This window comes from Arvicola amphibius, chromosome 12 (genome assembly GCF_903992535.2).
Source record: "Arvicola amphibius chromosome 12, mArvAmp1.2, whole genome shotgun sequence".
NCBI classification, from domain to species: Eukaryota; Metazoa; Chordata; class Mammalia; order Rodentia; family Cricetidae; genus Arvicola; species Arvicola amphibius.
In genome coordinates this window covers 92579608-92604522 of record NC_052058.2, presented here as the reverse complement: position 1 = coordinate 92604522, position 24915 = coordinate 92579608, and the positions used below count along the sequence as shown (strand labels likewise).

Genomic DNA, 24915 nt, shown 5'->3' with positions numbered 1-24915 from the left:
TGCCTTTTGTTTTGAGACAGGAACTTGTAGGAGGCAAACCTCCCTGGAGAAAGTGGGTTACCGGGGACAGGCTTTTATGTGTTGTAACGTAACCACACTTCCTGTCCTCTGCCTGACTGAGGTGGCAGTGTGCCTCAGCTCCTGCCCCCATGTGTTTCCCATCATGATGGACTGTATCCTTCCTTAAACTGAGAGCTACAGTAAACCCTTCTTTCTCAAGGTTGCGCTAGTCAGACATTTTGTCAGAACAGTGAGAGATGAACTAAATTCATCTTCATTGCGTAAAGTTCTGTTTTTCTTCCTGCAGCCTGGCCCACTGGGTGGGGTCTGTACTGCCTGGTTTGGGGGCTCAATTCTGCCACGGTGAAAAGAGTTGGCTTTCCACAGCCATCAGGTACTTCTAGGACAGAATTCTATTAGCAGACACTTGCCAGGTGCCCATCGCTGAATGAATCAATTCTGAGTACTCTGTATGCATGAATGAGTGTGTGTGTGTGTGTGTGTGTGTGTGTGTGTGTGTGTGTGTGTGTGCATGTGTATTTGCAGAGGTATGCAAAGGCACATGCAACTATGTGTGTGTGGAAGAAAATAGGACACCATCATCCTGCCCTATCATTTTCTACCCCATTCCCTTGAGACAAAGTCTCTTACAGAACCTGGGACTAGGCTTGCAGCCAGCAAGGCCCAGAAATTCTCCCGTCTCTGCTCCCAGCCTCCAGTTCCAGAATTCCGGGCTGCGAATAGTTGCATATAGGGCTTTCCATGGGTGCTGAGCATTTGAAGTCAGGTGCTCATACGTGTGCAGCAAGCATCCTTACGGAGCCATCTTCCTAACCCAGAATTTTTAAGTGGCAGGTCACAAGGTGCCACATAGATGAGGAGAAATGTCAGGAGAGGGCCCGATCGTGACTGCCACAGACAACAGGCGTGTTCTTAAATAGAGAGGTGTCCAGCACCCTCTCCAGCTGAACACCACCATTTGCCCAAGAAAGTGATGCCATTCCTGCATGGCTCTTATCCCTGGACCACAAGAGGAGTTGAATGAAGAACTTCCGAGCCTCCAGTTCTTGGTTTCACCTCTGACCCGGCCCTGAAAGCTCAATGTTGCTTAGATTGAATTGATTTCCTAAAGCACTTAATATCTCACTACTGATTATACCCCCAGCTCTAGCCAGAAATAGCCAGGGAGCTCTGACAAGGGTCCACTCCTTCGCTCTCCTGCTCCCTGTTCCTCTGGTTTGTGTCACCACGCCTCCAGTTGGTAGATTTTCATTTTAATCAGATTGGTTATTTTTAACTGATAGGTTGCTCATGTGAGGCCTCGCGGGAGGATCTCACACGGTGGCTGTGAGCCGGGGATGGAGGTATGCCTCGGTGCACATCCTTTCTGCGGCCTCGCCAAAGAGTAGGTGAGAGGGCTTCTTAGGAACAGATTTCCTTTGCCCTTGGGCATCTTCAGTCAGAGAAGGGAAGTTTCTGAGGACCCACTTCACACACACACACACACACACACACACACTCCACTCATCCCACTACAGATCAAAATAACAGTTGCACAAAAGTACAGCTTGGTGAATATGAGTTTTCATTAGGGTCACTAACAGGAGACCTGTGAGGTGTCACAGGAGCAGGGGTGACTCAGAAGCAGCCACACCACAGAAAATGCCCCCTGCCCACCACCACCACCACCCACCCACCCACCCACCCACCCACTCCCAGCCCCCACCCCCGCCAAAGTTGCTGAGAGCTCAGAAAACCTGGAGCCCTGGAGCTCTCTGCATAAGTTGCAGGCAGCTTCACAGTCTGAGAAATCCCTTCTCGGCAGCTGGGATGGTCAGTATCTGCCCCAGTAATGGTTGTCTGTCTGTGTAACTCTGCAGAGAGGCCCTGTGGAGTCTTGTGAGCCACAGACATGTGGAGTCTGTTTATCCCCTGAATCTCGTGAGCCTGAGTGTGGTCAGCTATGCTTGTAATCCCAGCACTGGAGAGGTGGCACAGGGGGCTTCTCTCACCCTAACCAAATTGACAAACCCTGGGTCAGTGAGAGATGCCCTGACAAGAAGGTAGACGGCGTCTGAGGAACATCCAAGGTTGACCTCCAGCTTCCATGTGCACACATGCACACATGTGCACATACATACACACGTAAAGCCCATTTTTGTTACTTTAATAAAATATTTGAGGCTGGGAAGTCCAAGTGCATGGTTATCATCTTCTCAGGATCTGGCAAGGGCCTCTAGTTGCAACATAGCAAGGTGAGGGTAGCCAAACAGAACAAGCACGCTAGCTCGGGTTTGTCTGCCCCTTTTTATAAATCCATTATTCAGTCAAGAGGGTTACCTCCCCACCCTCTCAGACTTCATCTAATCCTAATTACTCCCCAAACATTCTCCACCTCCAGATACCATTAACTTGTGAATTTCCAAAGCAGGAACTATTGATAGACCTATTAAATCATAGCTGACCTCCAAATGCTACCCAGATTTATAGATGTTGAGATCTGGTGGTGTTTTAATGTTGTGATTAAATATTACAATTATTAGTCAGGATGTGTCCACCCCTGAAGGCCATCACTCCTCAGTACCCAGCATCTGGAAGTGAATTTAGATCATCCTTGTGCAAACTTATGGACTTGATCTACAAACACCCACATGTATAAACACTCACCATATGCCTAACATTAGTTCCCATGGTTAATTTTTTTTTCAAATGAAGCATTGAGGCGTAGTAGTTATTTTGTAATGAATTTTGACACTAGTCCTTTCTTGACATTTTCACACCTTTTGAGCCATGGCGAGGTCTGCTAAGATGCTCGTTGTAATGGCTCAGGCAGTCATTTTGCTGAATAAGCAGGAGACCCTGAATCTGGTCCCCAGAGCCCATGTTAAAACATTGGGTGCAGTGGCCTACGATTGTCATTCCAGGACAGGGAGGTGGAGACAGGAAGGCTTCTGAGGATTGTTAGCCAGCCAGGCTAGCTCAGTCATTAAGCCCCAGGACAATGAGAGACTCTACATCAAGCCTCAAGATGGATTGCACTATAACACACACACACACACACACACACACACACACACACACACACACTACTGGCTGTATTAATTCTAGCATTATTCAATTGAGCAAGGATCAGAGCTTTGAAGCAGGGACTGGGGTGGGCTCAGGCATCTGTCCCTAATTGCTCCCTCAAGTATCCAGCTTCTGACTAGGGAGGAGTCTGGCATGTGGACTGGCTAACTAAGGGTTTCAAGGGTATACAGACAATATGTATGATGTGGTTGAGATTCCTAGGCTATTGGTGCCGGTCACAGAGGTCAGGAGTAGATGAGGAAGCCTGGTAGAGCAAGGCAAGTCATCCTCAGGTTAAGCCTCTTGTGTTTGAAGAAGCCACAGTGTGCCTAGGGACTACGCCAGGTTCAGTCCTGAATGAACCAGAAATACTTCTCAGGCTCCTGCAGCATTGAGTGGGCTTTCATCTGGGAAGATACTGTGGTTTGAATTTGAGATTTCTCCCTTCCCCCATAGGTTCATTTGGTCCCCAGCTGGCATTCTGATGGCATCTCACTGGAGAAAGTGGGTCACCAGGGTGAGCCCTAAGGATTTACGACCTGGCCCAACTTGCTGTTCTCTCTGATTCCTGACTGACTAAAGGCAGTGTGACCAGCACCTCCCACTCCTGCCATGACGCCTTCCCCACAGTGACAGACAATATGCCCTCGAACTATAAGCCAAACTCAACTCCTCTTTGCTTAAGTTGCTTTTTGTCAGGTCTTTAGTCTCAGCGGGGAGCTGTCTGAGAGTGTCTGGTGCAGCTCTATTTGGAACAGAAACATGGCTCTGTCTCCCAGAGTTCTACAAAACTGCCACAAGGCTAGCTATGATGAGATCTCAATTTCTGTAATCCTAATTGCTTCCTAAGGTCCACCATCAGATGTCATTAACACGTGACTTTCCAAAGCGTGAACTATTGGTAGACAGAGATACTGTATCACAGCTGACATCCTAAATGATGTCAAGGTATTTAAGTGTGACTAAAGTGTAGCAGAAAGAGCTAGCGTTATCTGTCACGTCAAATCCGAAGGTTAGTTCTGCTTGAAGCCTTCCCCCTCTGATCTGCCAGCATCTCTCTGAAGGGACTCTCTTCTCAGACTTCACCACACCCTGGTGCCTTTGCAAACTTGTTGAGCCCTCCCATAGTCTTCCTCCTTGCCTGTGCCTTCCTGCCGGGAGCACTTCAGCGAGACCCTGCCTTTCCCTGATTGGTCGCGGAGCCCCTGCCTTTCCTCGATTGGTCGCGGCACATGTGTGACCTTGCAGGGCCTTCCTTTCCCAGGCCTTTGTCTGGGATCCTAATCTTAAATCTGTCTGCAATGAAGGGGTTTAGCCTCAAATGAAACCACATGGGCCTTTTGCTGCTGTACCTTGTTGCAGCCCCTGCTAGGGCCTCCCCAGTCAGCAGCTGGTTGTGAGCCGGAAAAGCCTCTTTTTGCATTAGGGGCAGATGCCTGTGTCTACTTCCAGTCCCCACTTCAAAGCCCACAGACTGTCCTGAGAGCCTCTTTTCCATAATTAGAATCTGCCCCAAGTGACTCAAGTGAAAACTGGGGGGAGGGGGTCCGAGAAGAGTTGGGGTGTCTAGCACCATTGCTGTTATAGGTATCTAGAGACTAGGGAATGTGGGGTGTGGGGTGGCCATGGCTAAGTTTAGGAACTTTCTTTCTTTCTTTCTTTCTTTCTTCCTTTCTTTCTTTCTTTCTTTCTTTTTTGGTAGTGTTCCATGTAGCCCAGTATGACACAGCTAGAGATGCACATTCTAATACTAAGATAGATCCCCAAACCTGCTTCTCCACTTTTTCTCACATTCCTTCTCTTCCCTTTCTTCCTCCCTCTCCTCTTCTTCTTCCTCTTTCTTGGCCTTTTCTTCCTCCTCTTTCCCCTTCCTTCCCCTTCCTCCTCTTCATCCTCCATTTCTCTCTGTGTGTCTGTCTTGTTCCCTTGTTGGTCCCTGAGCCCCTTTGCTTGCCTCCTGTCTGCCCAGTTACCCCCACCTCCTATCTTCACCTTGTTAGTGCTGACTCCAGCACTGAGTGACCTTTGATCCTTAGCCATCTGTGTTGAACAGTGTGGATGCTGGGGACGATCTCACAGGCTCTTTGGGACTGCTAGCTGCCCTGGGACTGGTTCTCCACTGGGCTGACCAGTAGGGAAGTCAGTGGGATTACAGAGCCCCCTGCCTAGTTCCCAGGAAATGGGGTTCTGAGAAAACATGGGGAACAGGATTTACTAGATGCCCAGTACAGGCACCTATATCCTAGAATCCTACCAGTTAACTTACAGGAGGTAGAGGATCCTAAACAGGGCTCCCTCAGGCCTGAAGTAAGAAGTCGGGGCTGATAAACTATTCCACTCTTGCTTGGTCAAGCTGCCACATCTCCGAGACCATAAATCAGCTCAGCCACTTACGGCCACACCAAACGTGTGGTTCAGACGTTTGCTGTATTCATAGGCTAGCCTGCAGTCCAAAGGCTGCCTATTACTGACTGTTACTCTATGCACAAAATGGGTCATTTTAACATGACTTAGCTGGGTTTTGTTCATGAATACTTCTTAAATCTTTCCTCCAAAGTCCAGGCCCTGTGTAATAGTCACAGAAGAAGGGATGGTACACAGAGAGGCTTAGGCCAGCTTAGACCAGCTTCATTGGGGTTCAAGTCCACTTCTCTGCACTCTCGGCTGCTAGGGCCACCCACCACTCTCCTCCCCCCCCCCCCCCCCTCTCTCTCTCTCCAAGTTCTGTAACAGTCTTTGGTCACAAACTGGCTATTATTAGATTTGCCTAATATGTGTGTGGGCGGGGGGAGACATTCAGAATGGGAAAATGCATGTCCTACTTTGGCACAACTGGAAACCATTATAAAGCTTGGATCCTTCAAATTAAAAAGAAAGGGAAGGGGGCATGTCACACAAAATCCGCTTGTACAACTCATTCTCACACACACACACACACACACACACACACACACGTGCAGGGGAAGTGAAAGTGAGCGTGCTTCCTTGGCACAGGTGGTTCCAATTTTGGAACCTGGAAACCTGGGCCTACAGATGCGGGACCTGTGGTTTGGCTTTTGATAAGAAGTCTGCATGCTCCCCACGGCTTCACAGCACCTCACGGCTCCCCCTTCACTTCCCTGTCTCTTGTGGCTCACTTGGGTAGTCTCAGTTCTCCGGCTGCTGGGCCCGTCGGTACGGACTGTGAGAAACCGTCCTCTTGCCCACCATCAGAAAGAAGTGGGCTGCGGTCCTGACAGCGTGAGTTAATCATCACAAGAAATCTGGCGAGCGGGGGAATGTTTGTATTCCCTGGAGACAGCTTAACAACTCTGGATAAATATTCTAGTCCAACTGACTGCTTTCTCCAAACCTTCATCCCAGCCACACCACACACAAACTTCCTTCCCAAAAATCAGCGTGAGCCAAAAGCAATACATTAGGTTCCTAGCAATTCTCAAAACAAGGATGATACTTCCTTGGCTATAACTGTTTTTATTCTGTAATATTTATATATTAATTATATATGTGTGTGTATGTATACACACAACATGGTTCTGTTTGTAGACTTGTACAGTAGCAATATGACTGTTTCTACCCTCAAGATCCAGACAGATTGCTGCTTTTCATGTGTATATGTGTCACTGCGGCATATGTATGTATGCATGTGTATGGGTTTGCATGTGTGTGGGCACACTTATGTATACCTGTACATATATGCATTGCGGGGGATTACATATGAAGGCTGACATCGTTGTCTTCTTGATCGTTCTGCGCCTTAGGTACTGAGACAGAATCTCTCACTTGAACCTGGAGATCATTGATTCTGCTAGTCTAGCTGGTCAGCTTACCCTAGAGACCCTTTGTTCCTGCCTCCCTAGCATGTGATTGCAAGCAGGCTGCCATGCTTACCTTCCGAGCCATGTCTCCATCCCTAGGCAAGGTTGCTTTTAAATAAATCTCACTATTGGCGTGGCTAAGATCTCAGCGTTGACCTTTCCTGTCTCTGTGCCCTGTCGCTCGCCCCAGAGGTTCCAACCTCCCATGCAGGCTGTTTCACTAATGCACTTTCTGCTCATGTCCCCTCTCTAGAATAAGAAAATCTACTTGGATATCATTCACACATACATGGAAGTGCATGCCACTGTTTACGGCTCCAGCACAAAGAACATTCCCAGTTACGTAAAAAATCACGGCATTCTCAGTGGGCGTGACCTGCAGTTTCTTCTCCGGGAAACGAAGGTAACTTCCCAGCAGATTCTTAACATTCAAGTGGCTTATGGGTTTGTTTCCCTGACATTGGAAATGGGGTCAAAATTGTTCGTTTTCTTTTCTTTTCCTTCTTTTTTTTGTTTTTTTTTGGGGGGGGGGGGTTGTTTGTTTGTTTTTCCAGAGAGGGTTTCTCTGTGTAGCCCTGGTATCTTATACACTCTGTTGATCATGTTTTCTCTTCAATGTTGCAATAAAACTGTAAGCAATAGGTTGGGGATATAGCTCAGTGCTTGCCCAGCACATAGAACTAGATGGGAACTGTATTGCAGTATGTGAAGTTTTAGTAACTGTTATTACTTGTTGAAATAATTCACTTAATGATGATTCCACAGAAACATTAGCTTAGATTATTAGCCTAGCTACAAGGTTTTCTGGGTGTTTATGTACACATATACACTTTACAATTGCAAAACCTTTACATGTGCCTTTGTGTTTCAAATGTATCTGTGTATTGACTCTAAAGGAGAAAGGTCGATGCTGGACATGCTGGAACACGCCTGTAATCCCAGCACTTGGGATTTAGAGGCAGGAGGATTGGGGTTTGGGCATCCTCAAACACTTAGGGAGTTTGTCACCAGCCTAGGATACATGAGACCCTAAGCTTTAAGTAATAACCAGCTAGTGTTGTCCTAGAGCAGCTGTTGCAAAATAATAATAATAATAATAATAATAATAATAATAATAATAATAATAATAAATTGTACATCGTGGTTGGTTGCTATAAATCCATTCCTTGATTTTGTTTAAAATATGCATTTTGCAATTGAAAGTTTAAAAAAATATGTTCACTAAAGCTTAGTGGTAGCATTTATCTGACATGTGCAAGGCTTTGGGTTCTACCTCCAGAACCCCAAGAAATAAATTCTAAAAACCCCTGTTCATGAGGTTCACTTTTCTTGTGCTGGGCATCAAGCCAGCAGCTGCGAGTGGAAAGGTAAAGCCCTGCCTTGTGTGAGATAGGGTAGCAGAGGTCACAGCTGTCAAGCTCCCCCTCCCCCGCCCCACAGTCACTGCTGCTCAGGGAACCAGGCCCCTGACCTGCTCTCCTCCTACCCCTCCCCTGCTCTCCTCCTACCCCTCCCCTGCTCTCCTCCTACCCCTCCCCTGGCCCACTAACTCAAGAAACATTATCGGGGTATGGAAGACCAGTGGGATGGGCCCGGGTGTGGAGCCATCTGGCATCTGAACCATAAAGAAACAGATTCATGGGACCAAGGTGCCGGCGACATATTCAGGAGAGAATTAAATCCAATCTTCCTACGTTTGATGTTAGAATATGACTTTTGTTAAGGAGGTAGAGTCTGGTTGTCACAGTTTGGGGCAGAGTTCAGACCCTGTGGCATAGGTGGCTGGAAAAACCACTGAGGATTCTGCACTTATTTATTTATTTGCATATATGTATATGAGTACATATTTATACATGAGTGTATGTATGTGTGTGCACATGTATTTGCGTCCATGTAGAAGCCAGAGATCGATTTTGGATATCATTTCTCAGGTACCGTTTACCTGGTGGGGCTATTTATTTATTCATTCATTCATTTATTTATTTATTTTACATGTATGTATGTATGTATGTATGTGCACCATGTGCATGCAGGACCCTGAGGTCAGAGGAGTCACGTGAGCCACAGTGTGGGTGCTGGGAATTGACCCAGGTCCTACAAGAGCAGGAGGAACTTTGCAACTGCTGAGCTGACTCTCCAACCCACACCTTTGGGATTTTTAGTTATGTTTGCTTTTGTTTTTTTAGATAGAGTTTCTCACTGGCTCTGAGCTCACCAAATAGGCTAGGCCAGCTGGACAGTCTACATGAGAGTTCCACCTGTCTTTGCCTCCCCAGCATTAGGGTGACAAGCATCACTACTGACTACTGTGCCCCACTTATTTTATGTGGGTTCTGGGTATTGAATTCAGGCTGGATCGTGAGCACTTTACTAATCAACCTGTTTCCCTAGACCAGGATCTCAGTTTTAGAAGGTGCATCTGGCAATAGCTTTGAGGTGAACAAAGCCAACACCACTGTGGATTCCAGGTATCCCGACTTCTCACAGTTAAACTGAGATCAAGTCATGGCGGAGCCTCTGACTCCTTCATGCTTCCTAATTGGGAATTCAAGCTCTGCTGGGCCTTTGGCGCATTATCTTCACAAACACCCCTGCTTAGGAACACTTAGTAAAAGGGGAGAGGCATAACTCATAGGGTAAACTCATAGGGTAAAGTGCTCAACCCAAAAACATGAAGACCAGAGTTTGGATCCCCGAGACCCAACTAAGGTCAGATGTGGGAGCACACATCTGTAATTCCAGTACTTCTGTGGCAAAATGAGAGGCAGGAACAGGAGAACTCTCAGAAGCTAACAGGTCAGCCAGCCTGGTTTACAGTGAGCAAGTGATTCTGTCTCAAACAACATTGGGGGGTGGGATCATGTGACCCCTGAGATTGTCCTCTGACCTCCATACTTGCATACCTGCACACAAAGATTTTCATTTTCTTTACTTGCTTTTTTGGGATTTTTTTTTTGGTTTTTGTTTGTTTGTTTTTTTTGTTTTTTTTTTTTTTTTTTTTTTTTGAGACAGGGTCTCACTACATACCCTTGACTATCCTGGAATTCATTGTGTAAAGTAGATTGGCCTCAAATTCACAAAGACCCACTTGCCTCTACCTCTTGAGTGTAGAGATTAAAGGCATATGCCACCATGCTGGGCTACACAGAGATTTTTAAAAGATGGGGTGGGCGGGAGCCAGCGATATGGCTCGACAGGCACTTGCTGCTTATGCCTGAGGCCCTGCGTTTGATTTCCAGAACCCACAAAAAGTGGAAAGGAAGAGAACTAGCTCCCCAGAGCTGTCTTCTGACCCCCACTTACACGCCGTGAGATGCATGCGCCCCCCACGCACACACAATTGTGCAAGTCATCTGAAACTTTGCGGCTGTCCGCCAGTTAAAAGGATGGCTGTCTGGGCTTTGTCTGTTTCTCCGTCTGTAAACGCACTTGATTCATTTTGCTTCCGAGTCATTTCAAGGGCGATTCCAGAGATAAAATATTTTGATAAAATTTTTAACCCTTTGGCCAAACACCAGGTTTCTTTTCATAAGGACTTGAGTTTCCTAAAGGTCACCTATCAGCTAATGATGCTCGTGGCTCTAGGAGTGAGGCGCTCCTCCCCCCACCCCCCGTTTCCCTGTTCTCTTCCTGTCATTTTCTCTCTGAGTTTGACATTTTCAAGTCACCAAGATGCCCGGGCCCTTTCACGGCAGCGTTGCTATTTTCTGCCATTTGCCTCATTTTACTTTCTTCGGTGAGATCCTGCTGAAAGTTCAAGTTCCTTTCAAATAACACCGTGGCAGAGCTTGCTTCGCAGTGCGTCATTACCGTCTCACAGGCTTCTGTTACCCCGACCTCCGGAATGTCTCCTCAGCCCTGCAGAGTTTAAAAGAACCCTCATTTGCCTACCGTCCGTTCACCTTGTCAGAGAATGGGAAATAGGCCACAACTGAGGTCCAGCCTGTCTGGGGGGAACATAGAAAAAAATATCTCCAAGATCCAGTATGATGTTGGAGTAGGCCAAACAGCTAAGAGGCACATATATATATATATATATATATATATATATATATATATATGTATGTATGTATGTATGTATGTATGTATGTATATATGTATGTATGTATGTATCTTTAAAAAAAAAGATGTTGGGACTTGAGAGATGGCTCAGTGGTTAAGAGCACATACTGCTCTTTTCTGTTTTGTTTTTGTCTTTGTTTTTTGGAGACAGGGTTTCTCTGTGAAGCCCTGGCTGCCCTGGAACTCGCAGAGATCCACCTGCCTCTGACTTCTGAGTGCTGGGATTAAAGCATGTACCACCTCAGCCCAGCCACTCTTACAGAGGACCAGGGTTCAGTTCTCAGCACCTGTATCAGGCACAGCCTCCTCTAACACCCCTTCCAGAGGATCAGATGCCCTCTATGTCCTCAGTAAGTACTGCAAGCATGTGATACAGAGATAAACAGGTACACATATACATAAACTTTTGAAGTAATTAATTTAAAACTGATGCCTTATGATGATGCCCTATACGGAATTATGTAGTACCTGTTTCTCTGATAAGAAAAGAATATATAGGGCTGGAGAGATGGCTCAGAGGTTAAGAGCATTGCCTGCTCTTCCAAAGGTCCTGAGTTCAATTCCCAGCAACCACATGGTGGCTCACAACCATCTGTAATGAGGTCTGGTGCCCTCTTCTGGCCTGCAGGCATACACGCAGACAATATTGTATACATAATAAATAAATATTTTTTAAAAAGAATATATAGGGCTGGAGAGATGGCTTCCCAGTTACGAGCGTGTGCAGTCTTTCCAGAGGCCCCAAGTTCTGTTCCCAGCACCTGCATTGAACTGCTCACTCCTACTTGTAACTTCAGCTCCAGAGGATCTGATATCCCTGGCCTCAGTGGGCACCTGCACGCATGTGTAAACACACACACACACACACACACACACACAACTATATGTAATTTAAAATACAAATAAACCTTAAAGAATACATTAAAGAACTCCGTGTGGAATTATGACTCAGATTGTTGGACATAGGAGGGACACAAGGTAGTGTGTGGCCAAGGCTCCCCTTCCATTGCGAGCCCAGCGGTATGCAACTGAGCTGAATGAATCTGGAGTTAGGAAAGTTGGCATGGACCACTCTGGCTCTGCGTTCATATCCTTTCCTGCTTCTAACTCCTTCTGTGCCTCTGAGCACTCTTAAAGCAATTTATTCCCGTCTATGTTGGAGGTGAAGAACAGGAACTGCCAATGAGACATGTCTGTAAAATGATTAGCTTCTCCTCAGGCTCAGCTAGAGACGGAAGCAAGCCTGCTCTCCTCTCCCCCAAGATCTCCTGAGATTGGGATACGTGGCTGGTGTTTTGGTCACTTTTGGGCTTGTTATTTTTGTTAATGCACCACCTTTGGGTTTGGTATTGCTTTGTTCTTGGCTCCTCGGTGTTGCGGGTTGAACTCAGTGCTTGTCCATGCTGGGGCAAGCATGCTGCCACTAAGCTGAATCCCCAGCCTGTACACTGTCTTTGGAGCTCTGTGTCTAGCCCACAGCACCCTTTGCTCAGTAGAACTTTGTCTGAGCATGCCCCCTGGGGCCTCAGCCTCAGAAGGTGTTGGTATAACATGAAAATTGGGGCTTATAGTGCGAGGAAGTTGCTGTAATCTAGAAGCCTCTTCTAACAGAGCTGTAAATTTAGATGAAGAAATGATTATCTGAATTTTGATGAATGAATTATTTATCTGAAGACCAGAGGCAGACCGCTTAGTCTGGCAGACTCTAGAAGACCCGGTGGAGCCAGCACATCATGACCCGCTAGGGTGGTAAATCCCCCAGCTCCATTAATGTGTTTTTCTTCATCTTCCTAGTTTCTGTTTGTTTGCTGTTGGTTGGTTGGTTGGTTTGTTGAGGCAGGGTCTCAAGTAGCCCAGGCTGAGCTCAGACTTACCACGTAGGCAAGGCTGAGCTTGAACTTCTGACCCGCTGCCTCCACCTCCTGAATGTAGTGATTACTGGTATGTACCTCCACAGCCAGTTTATGTGGTGGTGGGGATCAAGCCTGGGGCCTTGTGCACATCAGGCAAGCACTCTGCCAGCTGAACAACATCTCCAGCCTACCTCCCTAGCTTTAACTTCAGTGCCTTTCCCATCTTCTCTTGGGTGGTTCTTATGAATGGGCCATAAAGCGCAGAGGATTCACGCCCCGCTCTCTGGTGAAAGGGTGTCTGGGGCTCTACTCTCTAGCCACACTGAGTTCTTTCCTTTCTGTACTCAAGGACAAGTTCTAACTGTAACCTAGCAGGGGAAGCTGCTGTCCACACCCTCTCCTTCCAGGCACTCCACCGTTCCTTCCTCCATGACTTGGGTGACCCAGAATGATCCTCATTTTTCACCGAGTTATCTCTAGATGCCTAAACGGGTATGACCAGTGTAGATTATGTGCTCCAACGGTCTTGCCTTTGTGCCTAACTGCATTCCCAAACACACAGCTGAAAGTCCCCAAAACCCCAGCTAACTTTGGGTTTTCCCACTGGGTTCAGCTGGGATTCATTTCTGTTGACATGACAAAATATCCTGACAAAATGGGTTTATTTCAGCTGACAAGTCCAGGATACGATCCATTCTTGCAGGGAAATACAGCAGCAGGAGACTGAAGCAGCTGGTTAGAGCATCTCCACAAGTCAAGAATAGGCAGAAATGAATGCGTCCTGTCCAGTCGCTTGCTTACTGTGCTCAGCTCAATCTCTCTGCTTCAGGACTCCTGCCTAGGGAATGGTACTGCTCACAGTGGACTGGGTCTTTCCATATTAATTAATTTATTAAGGCAGTCTCCCTCCGGCATCCCCACAGAGTAACCTAATTCAGACATCACCTGGCCCTTCCTAAACATCTTATCTTAGCAAAGAGATTTGCCCATAAGCGGGCTCTCATGGGCCCCAGGCTGGCCTCAAGCTTTCTGCCTAACCAAGTGTCTTAGTTTCGTTCCTTTTCGCTGTGGTAAGGGAATACCCAAGAAGAAACCTAAGGGAGAAAAAGGTTTATCTGGCTCACAATTTTAGGTTATGGCCCACCATTGTGGGGAAGTCAAGGCAGTGGGAATTAGAAGCAGCTACATCCGTGGTCAAGGACAGAGAACAAGGAAGAAGTGAATGCTTGCTTGTGAACTCAGCTCTCTTTCTTCACACACACACACACACACACACACACAGAGAGAGAGAGAGAGAGAGAGAGAGAGAGAGAGAGAGAGAGAGAGAGGGGAGAGAGAGAGAGTTCTCCACGCCCTGCCCAGGAATGATGCAGTCCAGAGTGGATGGCTCTTTACATCAGTTAACATCATCAAGATAATCTCACAGGCCAACCTAATCTAGACAAGCCCTGACTGAGACTCCTCCCAAGTGGTTTTAGGTTGTAACAAGGTGGCAGAGCTAACTGTCACTTGGGGATAAGGTTTGTTCAGTCCGAAAACCAGATCCAGGTAACTCAGTAGTCAGGGGAGCTTCTGTGTTTCCCACAGGCCTCTTCCCAGTGTCTGGCTTTTGCATCCAAGTTGACTACACTAAATCTGAAAGTCAGAAATCCAAATTGCTCCTGAGCTAGAACATAGGTCAGTTGATTGAGATTATCTAAAAATGGTCACTTCCCACCTCTAGGTCAGTGAATTAACACACTAAATTGTAATACATTTGATTTGGCTTTGGCTTTCAAATGACAAAATGTGGGAACTTTCAAGTTGGGTGCTGGTGTTTGTGTTCTGGCTTGTTTCATCTCTGACCAGGCAGGCGCTAAGGTTGCTGGGAGAAGTCAGGAGTCCGCCCCAGGAAACCAGTCCCCAGAAAGTGCCGGTTTGGTTGCCAGTTTGCCAGTTGGTAATGCTGAAACAGGTGTGCTAAGTTCTGTGGTTACTAGGCCATCACAGCTCTTCCCTAGACAGCCAAAGCAGCTCAGGTTAGAGGCTTTGTGGACAGGGAGAGTACAGAGCCACCATGAGGAAGACCACTGTTTCTGTCCTTCAGCATCAGAAGAGGGACGCTTGAAGCCAGGTGAAACTGTCACCTTTCAGGATAAAGAAATTGTTTTCTCCACTTCCTGATCTTCTAATTTCTTCCCATTGCTGTAATAAAATACAGAGGGCTACCTAGGGGCCCTTGAGAAAGGGAGAAAGGGCTGCCTTGGCTTCCAGTTCCAGGCTACCGTTCATCATTGCAGAGAAGTCAAGGAAGGTGAAGCAGCTGGTCACACTGTAGCCATTGAACTTTAAATACAAAGTAGCCCCATAAGTGCCCCTGTCTGACACTTGGTCCTGTTGGCAAGTAGTGGGACCTCTAGGAGATGGAACCTCACTGGAGGAAGTACTTCACTAGTCACTGGCCCCACTTCCTCCCTCTTTCTCTCTCTGTGTCTGTCTCTCTGTCTCTCTCTCTCTGTCTCTCTCTCTCTCTCTCTCTCTCTCTCTCTCTCTCTCTCTCTCTCTCTCTCTCTCTCTCTCTCTCTCTCTCTCTCTCTCTCTCTCTCTCTCTCTCTCTCTCCTGTACAGAGTTGAAAAGGAATGGATCAGCCTGCTTCCTACCTGCCAGGTGATCCTCACGTTCCTGCCACCAAGCCTTCCCTGTCATGGTAGACTGTACCCCTTTCTGGGACTCTAAGGCAAATAACCCTTTTCTTCCTTAGCTTGCTTGTGGTCGGGCTATTCTGTCAGAGCATCAGAAAAGTAAGGGATGTGACATCCAAGAGCAAAGAGAAAATGAATACATCCATTCCTAGTGCTCAGCTAACTTTCTCTATCCTTACACACTCCACATCCAAACCTAGGAAACGGTGGCACTTACTTCTAGGCTAGATCTTCCCACATCAATTTAGGCCATCAAGACAGCCCCACCCCCTGCAGACATAGCCATGAGCCAGTCTGATCTAGAGGATCACTCGCTGAGACTCCCTTCCCAGAGAATTCTAGGATGTGTTGGGGTGACAAAACTGGCCAGCACGCTCAACCATTGTACATATTCTTCTTTAAAGATATAAAGGGAATGCCTATTCCTGGAAATAGATTGCTGCCCAGCTACTGTGTCAAGAACAAACAGGGGAGGCCTAGCGATAGCATACGGTTTGTAGGACTGGTCTTTCTGCCTGGAAGTCACTACGCTCTATATGATTCTCTCTTCTGGTAGTTTAGCAACGGATGGAATAGTGAAATCTTATTGGACATAGTGGTACCCACCTTCAATCCCAGCACTTAGGAGGCAAAGGCAGGCATAAGGGAAGGAAGGAAGGAGGGAGGAAGAGAGGGAAGGAAGGAAGGAAGGAAGGAAGGAAGGAAGAAAGGAAGGAAGGAAGGAAGGAAACTCATAAAAACACATGAAAGGACTGGAGTTGTCATAACCCACAAACAGCCCCCAGGCCCTTCATCTCCGACTGTATGAAAGAAGGACCAGAATAATGTCCAGCTGTGTGAAATTACAACTGGATTTGAACTTGAACAACAATTTTTCAGATGTTTACTAGGCACCAAGCCTGAGAATATTAAATATTTCCTTCAGTCCTCACAGCAAACACCATGCCGGAAGCATTACTGGTGACCCCATTTTTGCTCCTAAGGAGACAGAGTGCTTGTGCGTTCTTAGGTGAGCTTCTAGAGCCAGTGTGAGTAGACTGTGAATGAGCTCACACAGTTGCTGTGGTTACCAGATGAGGAACTGTTAGCATCAGAATTTGAATCCCTGTCTTTCTGACTGTACAACCTGTGCTGTTAATCATCTCATTGCCCTGGTCATCTTGACCAGCAATCTATTTTCTTGGCAAGCTGAAGTTAATCTGTTGCCCAGACTCCTTCCTGAGCCTCCCACACTGGCTAATTAATAAAGATCAGAGAAGTACATGCTGAGTTTATGTGGGTCCAATATCTTATTATTCTTGGTCTTCCCCCCATTAAAAGTGACCAGAACGGGGGTTGGGGTGTAGCTCTGTGATATAGCACTCCCCAGTATATATGAGTCTCTGGGTATAGCCACCACTCCATAATAAAGGAATTAATGGCATGAGAACCTGAGTTTGATCACCCACAATCCACATCTAGAACACGGGTTGTAGTGCTATGCACATCCAATCCAGCACTGGGGGGAATGGAGGCCTTTGGATCCCTGGGGCTCACTGGCCAGCCAGCCTCGCCAAAGATGAGAGAAAGCAATGACGAGAACAGCTGAGGGAGACGTCCAGGCTTGGCCCCTGGCTCCCACACACATGTGCATGCATGTGCACATAACCACATACTTACATAATAGAAGAGAGTGACGCTGACCAAGCCCAGGAGTGGTTAGAGGGATCGTCGTTAATTAACTTAGTTAGGACTTAAGACAGTTCTTTCTCCTTTCAAAACGGAGAAAATTACCTCGGCGACTGTGTCAGGGTGTCCCAGTCCCTTCATGGATAAAATGCACGCTCCTTTGTCTGTTCTTCCTCGTCGTTTTAATTCAGATAGTGAGATCTTTCCGTTTAGAAACACTCACCGTTGGAGCTGGAGCTGTAGCCATGGAGATGTCCACCGTCTGGAGTATCCTTGTTAGGCGCTGGTCTTCTGAAGGGCAGACTTAAGCCCATACAATGTGGCCAGTTTTCCCTGGAAGAGTTAAGCCTTCCAGAAAGAAAACTGAATGTTTTCTTTTGCCCAGTTTTCGCATGAGTGTCTGTGTGTATGTATGTGTACACATACGTTTACAGGCGTGTGTGCCCGTGTGAGTTTGTGCTGAGGCTGGAGGAGAACAGCAGGTGTCCTGCACTGTCACAGGCGGCCGTATTCCCTTGAGATGGGGTCTCTCCCTGAACCTGGAGCTAGGCTGGGGCCATCCAGCCTCAGCACCTTTCTCCATGCACACAGTGCTGGGGTTACAGGAATGTGTGACCTCACCCGGATCTTTATCTGAGGGTTCAGACTCAGGTCCTCTTGAGCAAGTGCTGTTGCCCTCTAGGCCCTCTCCCCGGTCCTTGAGTGCTTTCTTGTCTTGTGTTTCTCCCTTCTGTGGTAAAGAATTCTATAAGAATGGAGTGGAAATAATATGAAATCCTCAGAAAGAAAGAAGAGAGGGAAGTCAGAGAGAGCCTGGGGGGAGGAACAGAGGGAGGGTGGGAGGGGGAGGGAGGGCCACATATAGACACAGTGGTAGATCATTAGAAAAAGCAAGTTGGTACAGATGAGGTGCATCTCAAGACTATAAGTAAGGAGAAGCCTTTGGTGAGTTTTCTCACCTGGATTATTGCCACCCAACCCTTAGATGTGTTATGTGACCTTCATACATGTGCTTCACTGTGCCGTCACAGGTAATGAGTACACAGGAACCAAGAGAAAAATTCCTTACTGACAGCTGACAGAAAACTGTTACTTCAGTGTTTCAAAGCCAAGCATCATTTCCTGTCGTCTTAATTGGTGTGACAAAAAAAAAACTTGTTGCCAAGAAATAGTGAGGTAGCCAGGCAGTGGTGGCGCACGCCTGTAACCCCAGCACTCAGAAGGCAAAGGCAGATGGATCTCTGTGAGTTTGAGGCCAGTCTGGTCTACACAGGGAATTCCAGGACAGCCAGGACTACACAGAGAAACAGTCACGAAGAAGAAAAACAAGAAAAAGAAAGAAATGATGTCATGTTTGCTTGTGGTGTAATCGTCCTTGGAAGCTAGTGAGCGAGGCTTGGGAGAATTAGGCCTAAGTGCTCCTTATTTCATCTGTGTATGTATATGGTGTGTACACACACATGTGTTCATATCTATGAGTGCAGGTACATGAATGCCACAGTCTGCATGTAGAAGTCAGACCAAAACCTTAGCTATCCGTCCTCACTTCCAACCTTGTTTGAGATAAGGTCACTATTGTTCACCATTGCATAATGTCAACTAGCTGGCCTTCAGGATCTAAGGATTCTCCCGCCTCTGCCTCCAGTCTCACTGTAGGAGCCTGGGATTACAAGGTGTGCTACAGCATCCAGTTTCATGTGTGCTTTGGGCTCTAAGTTCAGGTTCTGATGCTTGTACTGCAAGCATTGAGCCCTCTTCCCCCCCCCCCACGTGTTTCTGTGTACTGAGATGCTCTGGTGCCAATAGTGCATAATTGTTGGTGCAAATGATTATTCAGATATAATTAAGCTTAGGTCACATTCAAGTCCACCAAGCAATGGCCTCTAATCCTTTAATAGTAGGTGCAGATTGGTTGACCTAAAGGAGATAACCCCTCTCCCAAAGATTCTCTGTTTAAATGGATAGGCGTTTGCTGCCTCCATTTCTTCCAAAGCTGTTTTTGACAATGTAGAGTTGAGGAGGACATCAGCACTTCTTGGCAGAGCCTCATTTTCAGAGGTCAAGAAATACTGTGGGCTTCAACAACTCTGGTTAAACCTGCCGAGACCCTGTCTGTTTCTGCTGGCATTTTCTTCTCAAAGTTGAAAAGAGAGGGGCTGCCTGATGTTCCCAGCTGTTAGTGGATTGTTGGGGTCGGATCTGGGCCTTGGCAGCCCTGACATGCCAAGTAGGTGCAGCCATTTTTCCTCAATGGGTCAATTAGAGGGACCAGAGATAGTGGAGTGTAGAGAAAAGGGGATTACTTGTGACCGTACTGGGGAGAGAACAAATAAAGGGATCTCGTGACTCCCACATCATCTTTGGGGTCCCGACATGGCGCTTAGGTTAAACAGAGGACAGGAGATTTCCTGGTCTGGGTGCATTCAGTCCGCCACTGACACATCCTTGTCTCAGCTCCAGTCTGTCCTGCAGTGTTGTCAGACGGGGTGAAATCTCTTCCCGGGAGACAAGTTCCTCCCTGACCGACACCAGGCTCCGGCCTTTCCCTTCTTTCTGCTTGAGACTGAAGTGAAATTCTAGTTCATTGTTTCAATATCTGCTCGCCACAGGGAGGGGCTCTAATGCCTGTCATTAGAATATCTTCATTACTGCCTGGATAGTGACATTTCTTGGGGGAAAAAGCCTGGGTGTTCCTGAACGCGAATACACAAGGAACCCCAGCATCCTCCACCGTACCCCACTCCCAAAAGACACAGGCTGTGTGCCTCCGGAGCTCTTTCAGACTTGGCTTCTGCACATGAGCAGAGAGAGCCAGGATTAGATACACCTGGCAGCAGCCATGCACAGCACTGTACCCCTATATAGAGACAGTTCCATTTGGGGGTCCCCTGACCCGTGATATCAATCGCTTTGTCCCAGCAACTCCCTGCTGCTGTGGGCTCGCTAAGGACCTTTAGCTTGTTTCTGCTGCCATCTACTGTCCGTCTAGGGAAAGCCGAGGTTTGCTAGCTGGGGAGGGAAGTGGGAAATCGCAGCCTTTGCAACTTCTGCTCCCACAGAGGGAAAAACAAAACCTGCCAGCTGGTGGTGTCCCTAGTGAAAACTCTATCATAAAACCTGTGTTTACTGACCTCCCAAGTTCCAAAGCAGATCCATTTGAACTGTAATCAAGTGACCTTTCTGCCCCTGGGCCCCAGAGTCCCTGAAAGGGCCTGTTGTTCCCTGCCTGAGTGAAGAAAACCTTCTGTTTAGTTAAGCAAGTGTTTTTGCAGTTATGTCTCCTGCTAAGGGACAGAAGGACAATTGTTGGGTCTTGGGTTTATTGCTGGTTTCGTTTCATACTCCCACTCTCCCTTCCCCAGAGTCCCACCTCTTCTTTACTTTTCATGTCAGCAAGGGAGGGGAAACAAGGCAAGCCGCTCCACAGGGCCTTGCATTTCCTGTGCTGCACCTGCAGCTTTGCAGATCTTGCTGTAAGCCCCTTCATTCTGTCCCAAGCCACCAACCTCGAGAGCTACGCCTCTCGCAGTATGTCAGAGGCACCCACAGAAACTGACCGCGCGCGGGAGCCAAGAGGCAGTTGTGATGCTATGTTCATGTGACGTGTTTTCCTGTCTTACAGCTGTTTGTTGGGCTGGGATTCCCCTATGAGGGTCCAGCTCCCCTGGAGGCCATCGCAAATGGCTGTGCTTTCCTGAACCCCAAGTTCAACCCTCCCAAGAGCAGCAAAAACACAGACTTCTTCATTGGCAAGCCGACCCTAAGAGAGGTGAGCATCAGAAGCATTCCTCTTTCTTCTATGCTCTTGTGTTTATGTGTGTGTGTATGGGTGGCACGTGTGTGCGCATATGCACATGCAGGCATGCACATGTGTGTAGGCACGTTTGTAGAGGCCAGAAAGTGAAGTGTGGGGTCTTCCTCCATCACTCAGCCACTATATTCACTGAGGCAGAGTCTTTCAGTGAACTCAGAGCTCACTGATGTGAGTGCTCCAGCTTGTCCTGGGGTCCCCTGCCTCTACCTCTTAGGCTCTGTGATTAAAAGCTGGCTGCCATGCTTTTAATCACATCCTTCTTCTTCAGTATGTGCTGAGGACCCATGCGCAGGTTCTCGTCTTTACACAGCAGGCTCCTGTCTGCTGAGCCAACTCTCCAGCCCCTACCCCAACTCTCTTTTCAGTGACCATGGTGGGTGTTCTTTCTAGTCTTCTCATCACGGCTTACAGCTAAGAAGAGGAGGCCGCTGGGAACATTCACTCGCCTCTCCATTGCACGTGGCGATGGTAAAGAAGAAATGTTGACCAGTGACTCTTCACAGAGAATGTCAGCCACAGAGCGGGGGAGATGGACTAGTCAATAAAGCACTTAGAACTCTGTAAAGAGCTAGGCATGGTAGCAGGCTCCTAGAGCCCCAAGGAAGCAGAGACAAGTGAGTCCCTGGGCTTCGCTGACCAGCCAACCTAGTTTTCCTGGCGAGTCCCAAACTGATGAGAGACTACGTCTCAAGAAAACAGGGTAGACAGTGCCTGAACAACAGCCAAGGTTGGCCTGTGACCTCTGTAGGTTTGAGCGAGCATTTACACACACACACACACACACACACACACACAGAGAGAGAGAGAGAGAGAGAGAGAGAGAGACAGACAGACAGACAGACAGACAGACAGACAGAGACAGAGAGAACATCAGAGACAAGACAGCGTAGTTGATGAACGGGATATTCCTGAGATTTCAGCCCACCCTCAGCATGCTGTCAAGCCATCCCCACATAGCAAGAGCCTCTCACAGGAGCCTTGGCCCATTTGCCTTTGCAGATGCTCTTGAAACCTGCAGTGGGGTGATGAATCACCACGGAGCATCGCCAGGGTTCATTCGGGGCCATAAACAGAAGTCATTTACAGCTCCATGTGGGTGATCTGTGTGCCAAAGGTGGGGATGATTCTGTATCTGGGCAGACACAGGTGTGTGCAGGAAACCATGAGATTGGCTTCTGTGTTATTTCTGGGCAGTTAGTGGCTCCCCTGGCTGCTCATGCACAGGGACATTAAAGCGGAATCCCGTGGGGCCTTTGGCTGGAGAGTTAGGGCTGGAAAGGCCTAGTGTGACACAGCAGCTGCTGTTTCTAGAATGTTTGTTTTCAGTTCTGTTGCTTTTTTAACCCTTTGGGACACTTCCTCGACTTGTCTTCCAAGCAGTGCGTCAAATGAGTTTCTCCCCTCCCTTCCCTTCGTTAGAGTCTTTATGAAATGACTATTTAGATACTGTGTCCTTTTTTGTTTGTTTTTGCTTTTAGAGACAGGGTCTCTCTGTGTAGCATTGGCTGCGCTGGAACTCCCTCTGTAGACCAGGATGGCCTCCAACTCACAGAGATCCACCTGCCTCTGCCTCCCAAGTGCTGGGATTACAGGCATGTACCTCCACCGCCCAATACTTTGCCTATTTTTAAATGAGGTTTGTTGATTTTTTATTTTTTTTAATTTTTATTTATTTATCTATTTATTTATTTATTTATTGCTCTTGAGCAGTAGAAGTTCCTTAGATATTTAGGATATTAACCCTTTATCAGATATAATTTGCAAATATTTTCTCTTATTTTATTTGTTGGTTATTTCTCTTGATGTGTAAAACCTTTGAAGTATGGAGCTGTGGAAATAGCTTCAGTGGGTAACGTGCTTGCCACACAGCAGGAGGACCTGCAATCAAACCCTGGAACACATGTTTAAAAACAAACAAACAAACCTAGGCACAATAGCACTCACCTGTAATCCTAGAACTGTGGGGAAGGAGACAGGGGATCCCTAGGGCTTGCTAGCCAGACAACTAAGCTTGTCCGATTTGTCCCAGGCTAGGAAGAGACCCTGTTCCAAAGAAAAAGAGGGATGGCTCAGGAGGAATAATCTGAGATTGATCTTTGGCCTCCACAAGGGCATGCACGCACACACGCGTATACATGCACACACATCCTCACAAAGGGGACACTGCCGAACACGTTCTACCCCATGCCCAGGAAATGTCGTCATATGACAGTGCTCACATCAGCCAATACTGAGGAAGTGTCCCTTGTCCTCCGCCACTTGCCATCATTTAACCGTGTGTTCGTGCTGAAATTGGGGAGGACACTCATCCTCTGTGGCACAAGGAGAGAAGAGACCTTGAGGCACCAACAAGGGAATATTCTGTCAGTCCTTAAATGAGACCATGAGAAAGAATATGGAGTCCTGTCATCAGTGGCGCCACGTGTGGCCTCATCCAGACAACTCCATAAGTCCAGTGTTCCCACAGGAGGCCAAGGTGCCAAAGGGAGTGGACAGAAGCTGAGCCTGTCCACACAACAGCCTGTGGTACTAGCTGCCTTCCTGGGGGAGTTTGGCAGAGAGTTCCCCGTTTTCTAGTAGCTTCCTATCTGATGCGGGAGTGTGAGAAGGCAACAGCATCATCATACAATGTATAGAGGTAGCAGAGTGGGGGTGGGGGTGTGGATGTGGCCTGGTTGGTAGAGCACTTGCTTGGCTCAGAGGCCTTGGGTTTCATCCCAGCACTGCATGAAACAGGTGTGGTGGCTCACACCTGTAATACCTGCGCTTTGGAAGTGGAGGCAGGAGAGTAAGAAGTTCAAAGTCAGTATCAGCAATATAGCAAGTTCAAGGCCAACCTGAAATGCATGAGACCGAAATAAAAGCTAAGTGGATGAAAGAGGGGAGTTACCTTGGAGTTGTACAAAGGCGGGATTTCAGAGTTAGCGGAAAGGGGTTGGGGTGGGCTTTAAATAGGAAGGAGAGAACTTCTAGAGTGGATGAACAATGGAGAGCCAAGGTTCGTCGGCCTCATGCAGGAGAAGGACATCTAACAGCTTTGAGAGGGAGTGGTGACCTTGATCTCATGGCAAAAAGAGCCACGTGCCCTGCTTCCACAGCTCTCAAAAGCCCGCACATCTCCTTAACCAAAGATGCTTCTAATTGGGAAAGAGCTGCCAACCAGTCTACAGAGTTCTAAATCCGAAACCTCTAGAACAGCGGTCTTCAGCCTTTGGGTCTCGACCCCCAAGGGTTGCATACCCTGCCTATCAGATATTTACATTATGATTCGTAACAGTAGCAAAATTACAGTTATGAAGTAGCAATAAAATCATCTTATGGTTGGGGGTCTCCCCCGCATGAATGGCATTAAAGGGTCACAGCGTTAGGAATGCCGGAAACCACTGATCTAGAAGGAACTGGGGAGATACTCAGCTCAGTGGTTAAAGCACTTGCTGCTCTTGCAGAAGACTGGAGTCAGTTCCCAGCGCCTACATCTAGTGGTTTATAAACTCTGGTTCTAGGGGATCCATGCCCTCTCTAGCCTCTTTGGATACCAAGCATGTACTCAGTTCACCAGTTCACACACACACACACACACACACGCACGCACACACACACACATATGCAGGTACTGACACAAACACAACTGATAGAAAGGCAGGCAGGCAGACAGACAGACAGACAGACAGAGTAATTCAAGCATGGTGGCATATGCTAGCAGCCTGAGAAGGCAGACAGAATCCCTTGACCTTACTGGCCAAGGAATTGGCAAGCTCCAGGTTCATTAAGAAATGGTGAAGAATAAGCAAGAAAGCGCTCTCTCTCTCTCTCTCTCTCTCTCTCTCTCTCTCACACACACACACACACACACACACACACACACACACACACCACACACAGAAATGATCTCTCTTACCTCAGCAAATGGAAAAGTTTTAACCCAAAGTCACATACTGTCTCTGTGTCC

At 47.4% G+C, this 24915-nt stretch overlaps 1 protein-coding gene across 2 annotated transcripts in view; it reads left to right on the top strand.

The window, feature by feature from the left end:
• Mgat5 (alpha-1,6-mannosylglycoprotein 6-beta-N-acetylglucosaminyltransferase) overlaps positions 1-24915 on the top strand; it is a 294834-nt gene that overhangs the window by 248874 nt on the left and 21045 nt on the right. For both annotated transcript variants that reach the window (XM_038349993.2, XM_038349992.2), the window contains exons 12-13: positions 7141-7290; positions 20775-20921. In XM_038349993.2, coding sequence (XP_038205921.1) covers positions 7141-7290; positions 20775-20921 — 297 coding nt within the window. The remainder of the gene's footprint in view (positions 1-7140; positions 7291-20774; positions 20922-24915) is intronic.